The sequence below is a fragment of the Hippocampus bargibanti genome, linkage group LG20, assembly GCF_051943395.1.
Source record: "Hippocampus bargibanti isolate YZ-2025 linkage group LG20, ASM5194339v1, whole genome shotgun sequence".
Lineage (NCBI taxonomy): Eukaryota > Metazoa > Chordata > Actinopteri > Syngnathiformes > Syngnathidae > Hippocampus > Hippocampus bargibanti.
Window position 1 is genome coordinate 4,323,654 of NC_142753.1, and position 15,800 is coordinate 4,339,453.

The 15,800-nt window shown below is 40.0% G+C and overlaps 3 protein-coding genes across 4 annotated transcripts in view; 2 read left to right on the forward strand and 1 right to left on the reverse strand.

The window, feature by feature from the left end:
• LOC148882745 (SH3 domain-binding protein 5-like) overlaps nucleotides 1-4,684 on the reverse strand; it is a 29,188-nt gene extending 24,504 nt beyond the window's left edge. Inside the window, exon 1 of the mRNA XM_089023553.1 lies at nucleotides 4,547-4,684. The gene's annotated coding sequence lies outside the window, so the exon portion shown is untranslated. The remainder of the gene's footprint in view (nucleotides 1-4,546) is intronic.
• LOC148882747 (E3 ubiquitin-protein ligase ZNRF2-like) lies at nucleotides 1,692-10,366 on the forward strand. Of its 2 annotated transcripts, XM_089023560.1 has the most exons (5): nucleotides 1,692-1,957; nucleotides 2,057-2,464; nucleotides 4,614-4,709; nucleotides 5,897-6,002; nucleotides 9,508-10,366. In XM_089023560.1, the coding sequence occupies exons 2-5, from the start codon at nucleotides 2,137-2,139 to the stop codon at nucleotides 9,563-9,565; spliced, it is 588 nt and encodes a 195-aa protein (XP_088879686.1). In that variant the 5' UTR covers nucleotides 1,692-1,957; nucleotides 2,057-2,136; the 3' UTR covers nucleotides 9,566-10,366. The 2 variants fall into 2 exon arrangements, with proteins under 2 accessions (XP_088879686.1, XP_088879685.1); XM_089023559.1 differs by having other exon boundaries at nucleotides 1,692-2,464.
• Nucleotides 10,367-11,029: 663 nt separating this feature from the next.
• On the forward strand, nucleotides 11,030-12,189 carry txnl4a (thioredoxin-like 4A). The gene is made up of 4 exons (XM_089023562.1): nucleotides 11,030-11,162; nucleotides 11,367-11,548; nucleotides 11,732-11,835; nucleotides 11,911-12,189. The coding sequence occupies exons 2-4, from the start codon at nucleotides 11,396-11,398 to the stop codon at nucleotides 12,080-12,082; spliced, it is 429 nt and encodes a 142-aa protein (XP_088879688.1). The 5' UTR covers nucleotides 11,030-11,162; nucleotides 11,367-11,395; the 3' UTR covers nucleotides 12,083-12,189.
• The last annotated feature ends 3,611 nt before the right edge of the window (nucleotides 12,190-15,800 follow it).

Below are 15,800 nucleotides of genomic sequence, written 5' to 3' on the forward strand. Positions count from 1 at the left end.
ACCCTGGTCCCTTTCAGTCCCGCTGCACATAACATAACAGGGTTTACGTGACCTGCGCCGACGCGCAATCGTCATAATCATTCACCATTTTTTCGGTTAACCTTCCACTGCAACGGTAGCGGTTACGGCAAGACTTTAACTTCCAGAGAGGCGAATGTGACCATTAACCCATTTTCTCCGCTCGCCTGGTGACAACGCGTAAACACCAGAGTGAAAATAAATAAATAAACACGTGATATGAGGCGAAGCTTGGAGATTTTAACACTAGGCGATTTGAGGTGAACTTCAAATTTTTCAAGTATGATTCTAAAAAAGCATAAGTCATGTTTGCTTATAAGGAGAATATCTAGTTTTACGTCACAATAAGAAAAGTTTGTTTTTCTCCCCCTCTCTTTTTTTTGCTATCTTGTGACTGTCACAACAAAAGGCCCTATGCTGCATTTGACGCGCTTCCTGGTTGCAGTGTCACATGACAACCCTTATTTATCTTGATCTTTTAACTGTGGTCTTCCCCGTTGTTGCCTTGCCTCCCCCAGCACAAGCCGTTCATATAAAACTAACTTTTGCAAACATTAACCAAACGCAGATGTAAACAGCAGAATAAAACCAATATAGAGGGAGTACAATATGCACATTTTTTGGTCCCGGAAAAAAATATTTGTTGTACATAAAGGCACAAAATGGACTCCAGTTGTACTCCCCAGATTTTTCAAATCTGATTTCTGTTGTTATTTGCCGCCGAGAGCCACCCTGCCAATCACCGCCTATTTCATGGTTTCTATTAAACCTGTTTTAGTGTCATCCTTGGCCCCTTTTGATGCTCTTCACGCAATGTATATTTAATGCGTTTGCCCCTTTGAGACGTGCGTGTGTGCAATTGTTCTAATAAAGTGTGTGAACCCAATTTTTGGCTTTTTTTACATTGGAAAAAAAACTGCATGGTCGAATAGCGGTTAGCATGTCTGCCTCACAATCACAAGTTTTTGTTCAAATCTTGACTCAGGTCTTTCAATGGAGAGTTTTCATATCTTCACTGAGTGCCTCTGACATTCCAAAAATATGGATGTGGCATTCACGGGGGGACAGGGGGGATAGGAGGCGAAACGTCCGACACCTTCAAAAAGTACAGATGACGGCTGAAGAAACCTTCTCATCGATGTGGCATTCATTAAAGACTCAGATTTTCCCATGTTGGTGAATATGAATGCATATTCTGCCTGTTCTAAATTGAGAATTACAGTGACACGTAGATTGTGCTAAAATATGTCGTGGGGCAGAGGATTTGCAAGTAAATATAAATATAATTGTCGATATAAAGCCTGTGATTGACAATGGCAACAAGTCCTGAACCAGCAACAGGCCGCGGGGCTCAATGGATCTGAATTTGACGTCACGAGCCACCAGCTGACGCAGGTGCCCGATCTGGGAGTCAAGCAAAAGTTGGAAATGAGGAAAAAGGGTTTACGTCTTTCAAAATAAGAACTTTTTGCGATTTATGCAACCGAGTGCACAATAGTGAATCCATCTCACTTGAGTATATTAATTACGGTATCGTGAAACTATAAAATAAAAAGTAAATGTTAAATTATATGGCGATTTTACGCGCGGCTGGAAGGTTCACTTTTACTTTGAAGGCAACAAAGTCACCCCTTGGCGTCAGATTCCGGAAAAAGGAGGAGGGCAATCCCTGCTTGTATTTTTCTCTGCAGACGGTCCACAGTCGAGAACAAAAACAAACTTCAACTACGTGGAATGCGTGACAACTCTTAATCATACGCTCGTTTGCCCGAAGAGGATCAACAAATGGTGTTCAGTTGACAAGATTTTACCTTTTCCCCCCCTCAACCTTTGTTTTGTTTCGGGGTTAAGCGAAGGGGGAGGGCTCTGTGCCCAGCTGGAAAAAGAAAAACAACAACAAAAACGCCTCTTTTGGGAAATTAAAGTTGCGTGTCAGCAGGTGCGCACTTTAACGCTCAACACTGGAACTTTAAGATGTTGTATCGACGCGGCAATGTCGCTTTGATTTGCGTTTTCTTTGTTGCTGTCACCCCGTCAGGACGGTAAGCATGTGTTAAGCCCCACTCAAGAGCTTGACGAGCTTCGCTCTGATCACCGAAACAATCGACAAAAAGCAGCATGGGGGCCAAACAAAGCAGTCCCGTGTACGACGGCAGGACCAGAGCTTATTCCAGTTCCGATCTGCCGTCCGGGAATACCGGCGGAGGGGAAAGATTCGCAGGTTTTAGGTATACCAATGGACCCGAGGGACCCCGGATCAGGTACACGGGCGGGGGCCCCACCAGCTCAGGCCTCAGTATACCGGCCGGGGGCAGGCCGGGCTCGCACGCTCTCAATCAAAGTCTGGACGGCACAGATGGCGACGACGACGGCCATATGACCCCCGAGGGCCACAGGCTACTAATAGGGTCCCTACCGGCTCATCTGTCCCCGCGCCTGCTGACAGGTAAACTCAAGATCACTTCCCTTGATTGTAAATATTGTGCAAAAAGTTCTGAGTTTGATTTTTTTTTGGGTGCCCTTTCTCTACATTTTCGCCATACTCGAGGGTGATCACCATTTAAAAACGCCAGTGAGGGTAACTGAAAGGTTTATAGGGGTGAATGGATGCTCAATAGGGTCTAAAGCAAGGACGGAATTTGACACAAAAGCCGTTCTGATATATTTACTATAGGCAAGTAAAAATGGCTGCTTGTCTTTATTGCGCCCAATGATGTGCCGAAACCAGTCCAGGTTTGTGTCCCAGCAAAAGATTTACCGTATTTTCTGCACTCTAAGGCAGAAAGTATTTTTTTTTTTCCAAAAGCTGACCATGCGCCTCATAATGCGGTGGGTGCGACTTATGTATGGAAAATATTTTTACATGTCATTCGTTGAGGGTGCGCTTTATATTCCAGAAAATACGGTAGTCCATGCCATGACCCAAAAATGGAAAATAACTCCACACAGGGCCCACATGTCACATATTACCCACACCCACCTGCTGTGCCCCTATCCATTGTTCTCCTCTGACAAACACGTCACCTCCAATATGGCTTCCTTTTACCGCACGTGCGCTATCAAAAGTTAATGCTAGCTTCCCGTCTGCATTTTTTTTAACAAGACCTTACTTGCTTTGCTTCTATTTTCCCCAGCGGGACATATGGCGCTTTCAGTATAACAGCCGCCGCTGTTAGATTGCAGCCACAGGTGGTTGTTTTGTTTAAGAGTTTTCTTCCCTCCCCTCCACCCCCACTCGCTTTAACCGTCTTGCAAAACCGGCCTGTTTTTCGCGGCGACCGCGAGAGGGAAGAGCAATGTAGGTCAGCAGATAAGAGCTGCTAGTTACACATTTGCACACGCACACACACGCACACGCACACACACACACACACACACACACACACACCCTGGCGGGGTGTGTCCTAAAGGAGACAAAACATAACTGACTCAAAACAGTGTCTCACCTCCCCCCCATCACATATAATTGAAACAAAGCCTTTACAGTACTTCCATTTCCTTATTATGACTTCTCCTGATACGACCCCACCATGGTGTTTTCCCCGACGAGGAAGTGTAATCATTAACTCCTTCACTGCCATTAACTAATTTATTTAAAAATCTTACTGGAACCCTGCGCACTCTGCCCACCACCTTTTCCCAGCTACTCCTCCCAGCTACTTATTCGCTCATTCACGAATGTATTCGTGAATTGAAAATGACATCGAGCATCATTCCCAAATTTGTTCGGGTTTTGTTTTTTCTTACAAGGGTGCCGATAAAGCGCTGGTCAGACCTCTGGCAATGTTTTTCCCTTCCACGAGGGGGCAGCATTTTCCATTTGTCCATGTTAGCGCTTTGTTACAACTTCAGCTGTTGCTAAAGCGCTATATAAATCAATATGAATGTGTATTGTTATTTATTGTTTAGTATTTTGTACAGCTGCCCCCATTTCAAGCTCAGATAACTCCAGATCCATATAATTTAGGAAGTTACTCTTTTTTTATGATGAAAGAAGAGAGTGTAAAGTGTTTTTACGCTGAAATGAATGTTTAAGTAGTCCTAAAACTCAATATTCTGTGGGTCCTGGAATTTGAGTGACAATGACAAAAACCCTGGCACTGGAGTGGACACATTTTTTGCACATTGTCTGGCAGTGAATGAGTTAATGAGCAGCAGGTCTTCTGTCGTGGCGTCCACATGCTGTTCCTCTTTTTTTTCCCTAGCCTAACTCGAGGCACACAGTGCGCATATGATGCACGAGGACGCCATTTCCCGATTTGGATTTTATCAAACTCAAGCGAATGGACGTTTGCCCGGTTAATCTGGCGCAGAAGCTGCTCCGAGTCCACATATATGGGCTTCAAATTATGACTTGATTAAACACTAAACCGCTCGCTCACACGCAGTGTGTTTTCCACAATAACGTGTTACGAGGTAAATTTTGACTTTTTACAATTGAAATGAAAAGAATGACTGACAGATAATCGAGTCCAAGAGTACATAGCATGCGCTGCATACCGAATCGATCACATGATCTGTTTTGTACCTGTCACTTGGAGACCACATCTGGGGGTCCTCTTCATCTTGCTCTCTGTGTTTATTCTCCTGTGCAGGTTTCCACTGTCCCGTTTGCTCCAAGTTCATGGCGTCGGAGGAAATCGAGAAACATCTACTCATGTGTTTCAGCAAATCGCGCCTCACCTACAACAGTAAGAGAGACGCCATGATGCCTTTAGGAAAGGGGGGAAGGAATACAGTGATACCTCGGTTTACGAACCCCGTGGCTTACGAACTGGTTTACGAACGTTAAATTTATGAAAATGTTACCTTGGCAAACGAACTTTTTTCGGGATACACACGGAGCTGCCTCAATGAGTGATGTGTCGTTCGCGAACGAGCCCGTTCTTCTAACAACAAAATGGCAGCCGACTGTTTTTGTCCTCTATTCCCCGCTGCTTATCTTCGGTTAAAGCCATGTGATTGGTCAAGAACGCAGCAGTGAGGGGAGGTAGTTTAAACATTAAAGAGACAGGCAGACGGCAGTGAGAGAGTTTCAACTTTGATAGTTCAAAGGCAGAGTGTCGACTGCAAGGTTAAAATATCCCATCAATCAGGCTCCACAAACATCTGCACATTTGAGGCAAAACGCTATCAACCCAGCTAAACGGAACACAATTGATGAGGAACTAGATGAAATTATCACAGAGAAAGGACCCACAAGGGACCATTCATCAAGACGGTGAAAGGTTACGTTCCTCATCAAGTGTTTATTGCTGAGGAAACCGGCCACTCCATTCCATCAAGCCATCAACGACCATCACAAAGGTAAATAAAACGACTTTATTATACAGTACTGTTTATTTCTTTAATTATAATACCATAGCATATTTATTATACATACAATAAGGTATATTTTGTGTAGTTTTAAGGCTTAGAAAATTAGAAAGTAGGACATTATGTTTTATGGCGATCTGGGAACGGATTATTCTCTTTTTAATGGCTTCCTATGGGAAATTATTTTTTGGGATACACACGTTTCGCCTTACACACTCTGTCTGGGAACCAATTAAGTTCGTAAGCCAAGGTATCACTGTACATCTCATCTGAATGGAGGCACTCCTTCAGATTGTACTTGACCAAAAACATACTGTTGTAATATATGGTATTTATCTGTGTATAAGGTGCACCGGAGTATAAGGCGCACCACCAATTAATTGTGTATTTTCATATTTTTAAGTATATTCCATATATAATGCGCACCAGACTATAAGGATGCTGATGTTGAAATTCTTTCACAAGTTACAAAGACCAAGGGTCCAGTCCCTCATCTGACATTTGATTCTGTTTGGTTTGTGTATATGTAGCTTTTATTTTTACGTATTTTTTGTCATCTCAGAGGACATCCTGTCCAGAGATTCTGGGGAATGTACCATCTGCTTAGAGGAGCTGGAGCAAGGCGACACCATTGCCAGACTCCCCTGCCTCTGTATCTACCATAAAGGGTAATTTATTAACACACAGACATACACACACACACACAAAATACTGCATCCAGAGTTGGCACAACTTAACGCTAGAGCTTCTTTAACGGGTTTTCTATTGGGTTGATATGAAGACTTACTTGGTCACCTTTAAATGCTTCTTCTTAAAGGACAACCGACGTCACTTTTTTGTTTTTTTAACTGACACCAGAAAAACGTTTTATAGCATCTAAAATACCCAAAACATGCAGTATGATATTTTAGTCAAATGCAAAACACCAATAAAAATGACTTAGTGTCCAAAATCTGTAAAAAAAAAATGAGCTGCGAATTGGGCATTTTCAGAAAATCCCGCCCCCATTTCGTGACGTCACGCCAAGACGTCTTGCATTGCTTGTGAATCAAAACAATGGCTTCAGATTCGGAGAATATGCTTTCTTGTTACACATCCAGTTATGAATATGATTCAAATAGTCCTGATGAGCAAAGCATACATGTTTGCAATCGATTAAAGAATGTATTTGGGCCATTTTGAGGCAACATTGGGGGACAATCTCTCACAAAAAAAAAGCAGAAAAATGGCGACCAGCTCCGGTCAGGAATGAATCAGCCCGTTTCCACAGGCTGATGCATTCCTTCCATGGAGTTTGCCTCCCTCTGCTGGCGGCTTTTGGGTGTAAGACATGGTTTAAAAAAAAAACAGTACAGCAAAATACATTGACATGATGGAAAGACGCTACAATGCGTCTTTTTTACGGTGAGGAGGCGGTCCTTTTCTGACGTCACGTACGGACTCGTCACCAACTCAAAAACAAGACTTCCTGAATGTTCAGCGCGAGTCTTAAAACGTAAAATATAGCTATATGCCGTGGACTCTTATTAAAATACGCTCAGTAGAAGTCATTTGAAGCCATTTTACAAATTATGGACACAACTTGTCCGGAGACGTCGGTTGTCCTTTAAGACAGCTAACGAGCAAGCTAACACGAAGGCATCATGCTGCCGAATACTTATTCTACCATATTGCCGTTAAACGCAGCATTCGGTCACTCGTTTCATAACCATCCTTCACGACTGTAATATTTAACTTTGGACCAACTTGTCTTCGAATAGCTGAAAGCTATGACACATAAAATGTTATTTTCCTTTGCAAGCAAACATTGAGTCAGAACATTCAGATTCCAAACCGCTTAACTCTTATGTACTATTTCCCACAAATTTGACAAGTTGTTACATTATAAGGTGCACCTTCAATGAATAAAAACGTTTTCCAAATACAGTGATACCTCGATTTACGAATTCCTTGGCTTACGAACTTTTTGGTTTACGAATGTTAAATTTATGAACATTTTACCTTGGCATACAAACTATTTTTCAAGATACACGCGGAGCTGCCACAATGAGTGATGTGTCGTTCGCAAACGAGCCCGTTCTGCGAAAAGAAAAGACATTTTTTTTTGTCCTCTATTACCCGCCCCCAGTGTTCGGTTAAAGCCATGTGATTGGTCAAGAACGCAGCGTGAGGGGAGGTGGGTTAAACATTAAAGAGACAGTCAGACGATAGCGAGAGAGTGACAAAATGGATAGGAAACAGTGAAATTTGGACTTGTTTCAACTTTGATAGTTCAAAGGCAGAGTGTAGACTGCAAGATTAAAATTCCCATTGATCAGGCTCCGCAAGTAACCCGCACTAGCCATCTGTTTAATTTGAAATGAAAAGACAAGCAAGGGAAGCAGCTATTAATGATCAATGCTATTAATGATGTTTCTAGTGTGTCTGCTTGCATCTGTCGCAATATCACAACTTCCAAGATGTACAACCCACAGACATTTTATGCAAATCAGTTCCATTCCATTCCATCAAGCCAGCAACGACCGTCACAAAGGTAAATAAAATAACTTTATTATACAGTACAGTTTATTTTTTTAATTATAATACCATAGCACATTTATGATACATAAAATAAAGTATATTTTGTGTAATTTTAAGGCTTAGAAAATTAGAAAGTAGAAAATTATGTTTTATGGGGACCTGGGAATGGATTATTGTCATTTTAATGGTTTCCTATGGGAAATTGATTTTTAGGATACACACTTTTCGCCTTACACACTCTGCCTGGGAACCAATTAAGTTCGTAAGCCAAGGTATCACTGAATAGAAATAGATAAAAATTTTCAAAATATAAGGCACACCACCTCGTACGTACCATTTGCCACGAATTTGACAAGTTCTGACATTTGACAGGAATAGAAACGTTTTTTTTTTTAAATCACGAAAGCTGATGAAATACTGTATTTTCCCGGTGTATAAGGCGCACCGGAGTATAAGGCGCACCCACAATGAATGGTGTAGTCTCAAACTTTATGCTTTTATAAGGCGCACCTTCAATAAATAAGTTTTCTAAATATGATATATAAATATATAAAAGGTTTTCCAAATATAAGGCACAAATTTGTCCCTTGAAATCTAGCAAATTTGTGACATTAAATCTCGCAAATTTTTCGACTTTGAATCTAGCAAATTTGTGACTTTAAATCTAGCAAATTTCTGACTTTAAATCTAGCAAATTTGTGACTTCGAATCTAGCAAATTTGAGTTTCAGTCGAGCAAATTTGTGACTAAATCTAGCAAATTTGTGACTTTGAATCTAGCAAATTTGCGACTTTAAATCCATCAAATTTGCGACTTTAAATGTAGCAAATTTGTGCCTTGAAATCTAGCAAAATTGTGACTTTGAATCTAGCAAATTTGCGACTTTAAATATAGCAAATTTGTGACTTTGAATCTAGCAAATTTGCGACTTTAAATCTAGCAAATTTGTGACTTTAAATCTAGCAAATTTGAGAGTTTCAGTCGAGCAAATTTGTGACTTTGAATCTAGCAAATTTGTGACTTTGAATCGAGCAAATTTGCGACTTTAAATGTAGTAAATTTGTGCCTTGAAATCTAGCAAAATTGTGACTTTAAATCTAGCAAATTTGTGACTTTAAATGTAGCAAATGTGTGCCTTTAAATCTAGCAAATTTGTGACTTTGAATCTAGCAAATTCGTGACTTTAAATGTAGCAAATTTGTGCCTTTAAATCTAACAAATTTGCGACTTTAAATCTAGCAAATTTGCAACTTTAAATCTAGCAAATTTGCGAATTTGAATCAAGCAAATTTGTGACTCTAAATCTCTCAAATTTGTGACATTAAATCTAGCAAATTTGCGAGTTTGAATCTAGCAAATTTGTGACTTTAAATCGAACAAATTTGTGACTCTTTTGTGGCTCAATATTACTTTACATATAAGGTACACCGGCGTATAAGGCACAGGGTCATCAAATGAAGGCTTTTGGGTGCGCCTTATACACCGGAAAATATGGTCTACTAAAAATCTTATTTTTACAGAGACTTCAGAGTTTGTGTAAACTGAGGTTCGGAGTCAAATTTGTCCCGTCGCTACTAAAATAGATTTGTGCTTCTTTTTTACTGAATTATGTTGCAAATGTAATATTTTTCTCTCTTTTTCTTTGTATACCAGGTGTATAGACGAGTGGTTCGAAGTGAATCGCTCGTGTCCGGAGCACCCCTCCGACTAGCAAAGAGTACAGTGAATCAATCTACCGTACCCAACCTTAACACTGTATGTTCCGGTGTTGTAATTATGTTGAAGTGCTCATCAGGGATTGTAAAACATGATTTTTGTAGCGGATTATTCGTGCAGCCTCGCAAGAGGGACGTCGATGGATATTGGATGGATTTTATGTTATTTTATTTTTGTTCAGGGAGTTGTGGAATGTGCAGGGGGGGGTTGGTAGGGGGGGAAACTACTGATGGGAGTCCATTTGCGTCTCCAAAGTGAATGTTCATCGGGCCCTGTGCTGGTTCGAGCCTTTTCCCAAGAAGCTGGGATCCGGTGGAAGGAACTGTGTTGCGATGGGAAAGCCATGTGACATTTCAATAGATTTTTCTTGTTGTCGTTGCCTGTTCTGGACTGGTTGAACAATGTGAAGAAGAAAAAAACAGCCATACAGAATACAAGATGCCTCTATCAGCTTTAAGGGATGATTAGTGTTGATGGCAGTAGTTTATTTTCTCCCCTCCCCAATATTCACACAAACGTCATAGGCCAAATAGTCTTAACATGAAATAGCTCATGCTTGGCTATTCTGAACCACATCCATGCAATTATGTAGCATGTAGAAAGTGGAATTGACGATGGGCTCGGACATATCTTAAATGGTGATTTGTATACTCTTTAAAAAGGAGTGTAATAATATGCTGCTATGTCATAGACTGGAACGTTTCCTATAACCATTGGATCTTTGTTCAGTGTCATTTCTATTTGTACTGTAATGAATTGCACAAGAGAATAAATGTTTTGTTATTGTGTCTCTTTATGGAATGTGACGTGGCGTTGAAAGCTATTCAATCGGTGTCTATGTAATGTCAAATAAGTTTAGTTAAAAAAAAGAATATCACAAAAAAATCACACTAATGGGGCTCATATTCATTCTCTCGGAGGATACATTTCCAGTTACTACTCTATGCCTGACCAAAACAAATGGAATAGTAAAGTTATTTTTTACATGGGGTAATTCTGTAATAGAGAACAAGTAAAGCCACCAACAGTTTGTAAGAACACTGCCAGACGGACAATAATTTTGTTTTAAGGAGCATTTCTAAACCTTGGGTGCACTTCAACACATTTTTATCTGGCTGTTTTGTGAACATTTGCACTCGACTGAGTTTCTTTTCCTTATGGCTCCTTCCTTGCTCGACTATGAGCAACATTTAACAAATACATTATCCCCATTTTTGATCGGTCTATTATGTCATTTTCTTTACGTAAAAAACACTTGCATTATTCTAGTTAACTTTTTAAGCAAATGTGAAAGCAAGGCACTTCTAGGTTATAATTCATTTTCTTATCGAAATTATTTTAATACTTTTTTTTTTATCCCATTTGAAAAACAACATCAACAACATGCATTTTCCCACGAGGAATAAAAACTTGTAATTTTTTTTGCACAAACCGTAGAATCAAAACAACTCGTCACCGCGATGTGCTTCCGTCGCCTGCTGATTACGTCAAAAAACGAGCAGCGACGTTCTCAGAAAGCGTCAATCTGCAATTGCGGTAAACATTTAAACAATTCCTTTTGTGGGATAGCACTTTTTTTCTAGTATACAAAGGTAAGTGTGTAATTTGTAATGTATTTTAACAGATTTTGATTCGATGTCTTAGACATTCATAATGGTAACCCAATAACTCTTTAGCTATCGTGCTAACAGTTCAACAATCTCCCTTTTCGCCAAATTATTGTACATTTCAAACCGATTGTAAAAAAATGACAAAGAATATATGTTGCATCCATCTGATACGGTTGTTGATTTAAGGAACGGGGAGTGGACGCCGACGTTTAAAAATGTCGTACATGCTACCGCATCTCCACAATGGCTGGCAGGTCGACCAAGCCATCCTGTCCGAGGAGGACAGAGTCCTCGTCATCCGCTTCGGACACGACTGGGACCCGACGTGTATGAAAATGGACGAGGTTCTGTACAGCATTGCCGAAAAGGTTCGTGAAATGTAACTGGCATCGGTTCGAATCGGCTCGAGTCAAAAACAGCTTCATTAGCAATAACAAGCGCGATTGTAAATACATTGTGGAACGTCTTTTTAAAAATTGGACGTATTTCAATAACGGAAGTAAAATCAGCGAATGCCCTAACCACTAATCATTTTTTTTCTGCTCCAACAGGTGAAAAACTTTGCCGTCATCTACCTGGTGGACATCACAGAAGTGCCTGACTTCAACAAGATGTACGAGTTGTACGATCCCTGCACCGTCATGTTCTTTTTTAGGTAAATTCCTCATTCCCTGATGTTCTTTTGTCTAACTTTTTTGTCTCATAGTCATTTATTCTCACTCCTCTCAAGGAACAAGCACATTATGATTGATTTGGGTACCGGCAACAACAACAAGATCAATTGGACGATGGAGGACAAGCAGGAGATGATAGACATTGTGGAGACAGTGTACAGAGGAGCAAGAAAAGGACGAGGCCTGGTGGTATCACCCAAGGATTACTCCACGAAATACAGATATTGATTTTTTTTTTTGTAGTACTTTGTGTGACTCATTTGGTTATCGTTTTTCACATATGTCGTATTTTGTTTAGTTTCATAAAGTTTTTCCATTGATTTAAACTGAAACAATGTGGTTTTTTTTTGTGCCTAACAAAAAAAGGCTGATTTGTCATCAAATCAGATACAGGTTATTCACTTAAAGGACAACCGATGCCTCCGGACAAGTTGTGTCCATAGTTTGTAATATCACTTCAAATGACTTCTAATGAGCGTATTTTACAAAGATTCCACGGCATACAGATATATTTTACGTTGTAAGACTTGTGCTGAATATTCAGGAAGTGTTGTTTTCGAGTTGATGACGATGCCCTAAGTGACGTCACGGAGGGAACGCCCCTGACCGAGAAAGCGACACACAACGCATTTTGGGTAATTTGCTTGGTCTGAAAACATCGTGGTGATCCGTGTTGATAGCGAAATTCGAAGGAAAAAACATAAATAATGCGATGGTGAATTGAAATACTATTTGATACTAGTTGACACAAATTCCCAGCAGGCAAATCAACCCATTTCCAACAGAGCTTGGGCGGCATCTCGTGAATTTTCTGGACGCTACATTGGTGTCCAGATGCCTCAAAATAAGACGGAAGGACTTCTTCAATCGATTGCAAACATTTATGCTTTCCTCTTCAGAACAATTTGAATCATATTCATAACTGGATGAGTAACAAGAAAGCATCTTCTCCGAATCTGAGGCCATTGTTTTGATTCTCGAGCAAGGCAAGACGTCCTGCCGTGACATCACAAACAAGGGGGCGGGACCTTCTGAAACTTTCTGGGGTCATTTTGAAGTAGTTTTGGGACACTAAGTCATTTTTATTGGTATTTTGCATTTGACTAAAAATATCAGCCTGAGTGTTTTGGGTATTTTAGATGCTATAAAACTTTTTTTTATGTCAGTTAGGGAACAAAAAAATGGTGTCGGTTGTCCTTTAAAACATAAGTGGCTCACGTTTGTCACTTTGAGTTATCTCTTTCCTAATCCATGCTAGTTAACCAAACCTAGCAATGAAGCAAAATTCTAAGAAAATATTTTACCAGAGAAAAGAACTAAAAACAAAAGTGCTTGAAACAAAACAAAAAAATCCATATTATGACTTAAATGAAATTGTGAAGCAGTTGGGGTGAAAACTGCTTCCAAATGGAATGAAAATGAACTTAATTTGGAACAAAACAATCGTCAAAATGAATTAAATAACTGATGACTACAAACTACATTTCAGTGTGCATTAGGTTTGACCTCGAATCCAGGTGCATTGTCGCAAATATTCCACTAGAGGACGCCATACACTAGAAAAGCAGTGTAATCTTGTTAGCTAAGATTTTAACCTCACTGTCGTCAAAATGTTAGCTAAAGATCACCTCACTGTCGTTTGACCGTGTGTATTTATGTTATTTATTTATTTCGTAATTAATTTGTTGACGTATTTGTTTATTCCTCTGCTTAACTATTTATGATTTGTAATAATGATAAAATGTCAGTCTTCGTCTCTGTGATTTTCGTCATCATTTGACAGACAGGTGTAGTTTATTTATTTAAAAATTTAAATTGATACACCTCATTCGAATTAAGGCTGCCAAAGTTTAAGGCCCTCCTCCAAAAGACAATGTTCCCACAAAGGCTGACATGATTGTGCAATAGTGTTGTCACTGGCCGCCATTTTAGAAATATGCTACTTTTTTATACTTATGAACATATATTTGGAGTTTTGTCCAGATCCTGATGACCGAATTTTTATTGTAAAGAATTGATTTCTCTAACAAATGCCACGAACAATTCTAATTACATAGATACAATACATCTCATCCCAAAGTTGAAAAAAAGACGCTATTCCCAAAATGGCTGACATGATTGCGCAATAGTGTTGTCACAAGCCGCCATTTTGGGAAATATGCTGCATTTTTTAAATATTTGTGACTGAGTGAGTTGCTTGTTCTGTAGCCACAAAGCAACATAAGTCTTCTTGTGCCGGTCCCAAGCCCGAATAAACACAGAGGGTTGCGTCAGGAAGGGCATCCGACGTAAAAGCTTGGCCAAAACAAACATGTGGATCAAACCTGTAAAAATGGAGGACCCTTGAAGGGAAAAGCCGAAAAGAAAAGAAGAATCTTGATACCCAAAATTACACGCTGTACATCATAAAACGGTGTGATATTTATGTTTTTTTACTCAGTTAAAAATGCACAGAGTCAATCGGAAACGTGTTTTAGTGCGCCTTCAGTCTTTCTGTGGACATTCAAAATCCGGGATAATCCGTGATCTGTTTTCAATTGATAGGGGGGTGCCGTAAAACTGCAAAGAGGCGCACTCTAGGGAGAAACATGTTGGCATGCTTCTATAGTTGGACACTAAACTCAACACGGAGGGCGGGAGGGAGAGTTGACAAATTAAAAAATAAAAATAAATGCCATATCTCTTAGGCTGTTTGATCCAATCTTCACGTAAGAAGCACATACCAGGGAACGATCTCAAGCGCCATTAGTTTTGCTCATGCCTTCAAATAAAGATAAACTGGAATCGCAGTGAAGGGTTCAAATATAATATTGTGAAGCGGTTGGGGGGGGGGGGGGTTATGAATGTTTGCCTCTCGGTCGAAGGAGATTAAAAAGATGTTTTGAGGAGATAAAATGCCATCTTTCCATTCTCAGTGACACACTTAGCAGTTGGCTTAATATGCCACCCGTCTGCCGTTCACTCGAGGTACTGTGACCGAACCGATTTGCATTGCTTCCTTTCTTAACCGGGAGTCATTCTCCCACTTGGTGATGCCGAGTGGGAGAATAGAAATAACTCCAGAGCCATATAATTTAGTAACTAACTTTTTCTGATGAAAGAAGAGAGTCTAAGGTTTCTTACACTGAAATCAATGTTTATGTAGTCTTAAAGGACAACCGACACCATTTTTTTGTTTCCTAACTGACATCAGAAAAATGTTTTATAGCATCTAAAATACCCAAAACACACAGGCTCATATTTTTAGTCAAATGCAAAAACACCAATAAAAATGACTTAAGGTGTCCCAAAACTGCCACAAAATGAGCTTTAAAACTGGGCAGATTCAGAAAGTCTCGCCGCCTTGTTCTTGACATCACTATTGGTCACACACTGCCTTGCTCCAGAATCAAAACAATGGCTTCAGAGAGTTCAGATTCGAAGAAGATACTTTCTTGTTACTCGTCCAGTTATGAATATGATTCAAATAGTTCTGAAGACGAAGCATAAATGTTTGCAATCGATTAAAGAAGTCCTTCCGTATCAATTTGAGCCGTCTGGACTCCAATGTAGCGCACAGAAAATGCACAAGACTTACACCTATGCGTGTTACCGCATTTGGCTGCGAAAAACAAACGCTTCACCATTGCGGTATTTATGTCGTTTTCCTTCTAATTTCGCGACCAACACTGTGTTTTTAGACGAAAACAAAGTACCCAAAAATGTATTGTGTGTCGTTTTCTCGGTCAGGGGCGTTCCCTCCGTGACGTCATCAACTCGAAAACAAGACTTCATGAATATTCAGCGTGAGTCTTAAAACGTAAAATATAGTTATACGCGGTGGAATCTTTTTAAAATGAGCTCAGTAGAAGTCATTTGAAGTCATTTTACAAATTATGGATGCAACTTGTCCGCAGGTATCGGTTGTCCTTTAAAACTCAATATTGTGTGGGTCCTGCAATTTGAG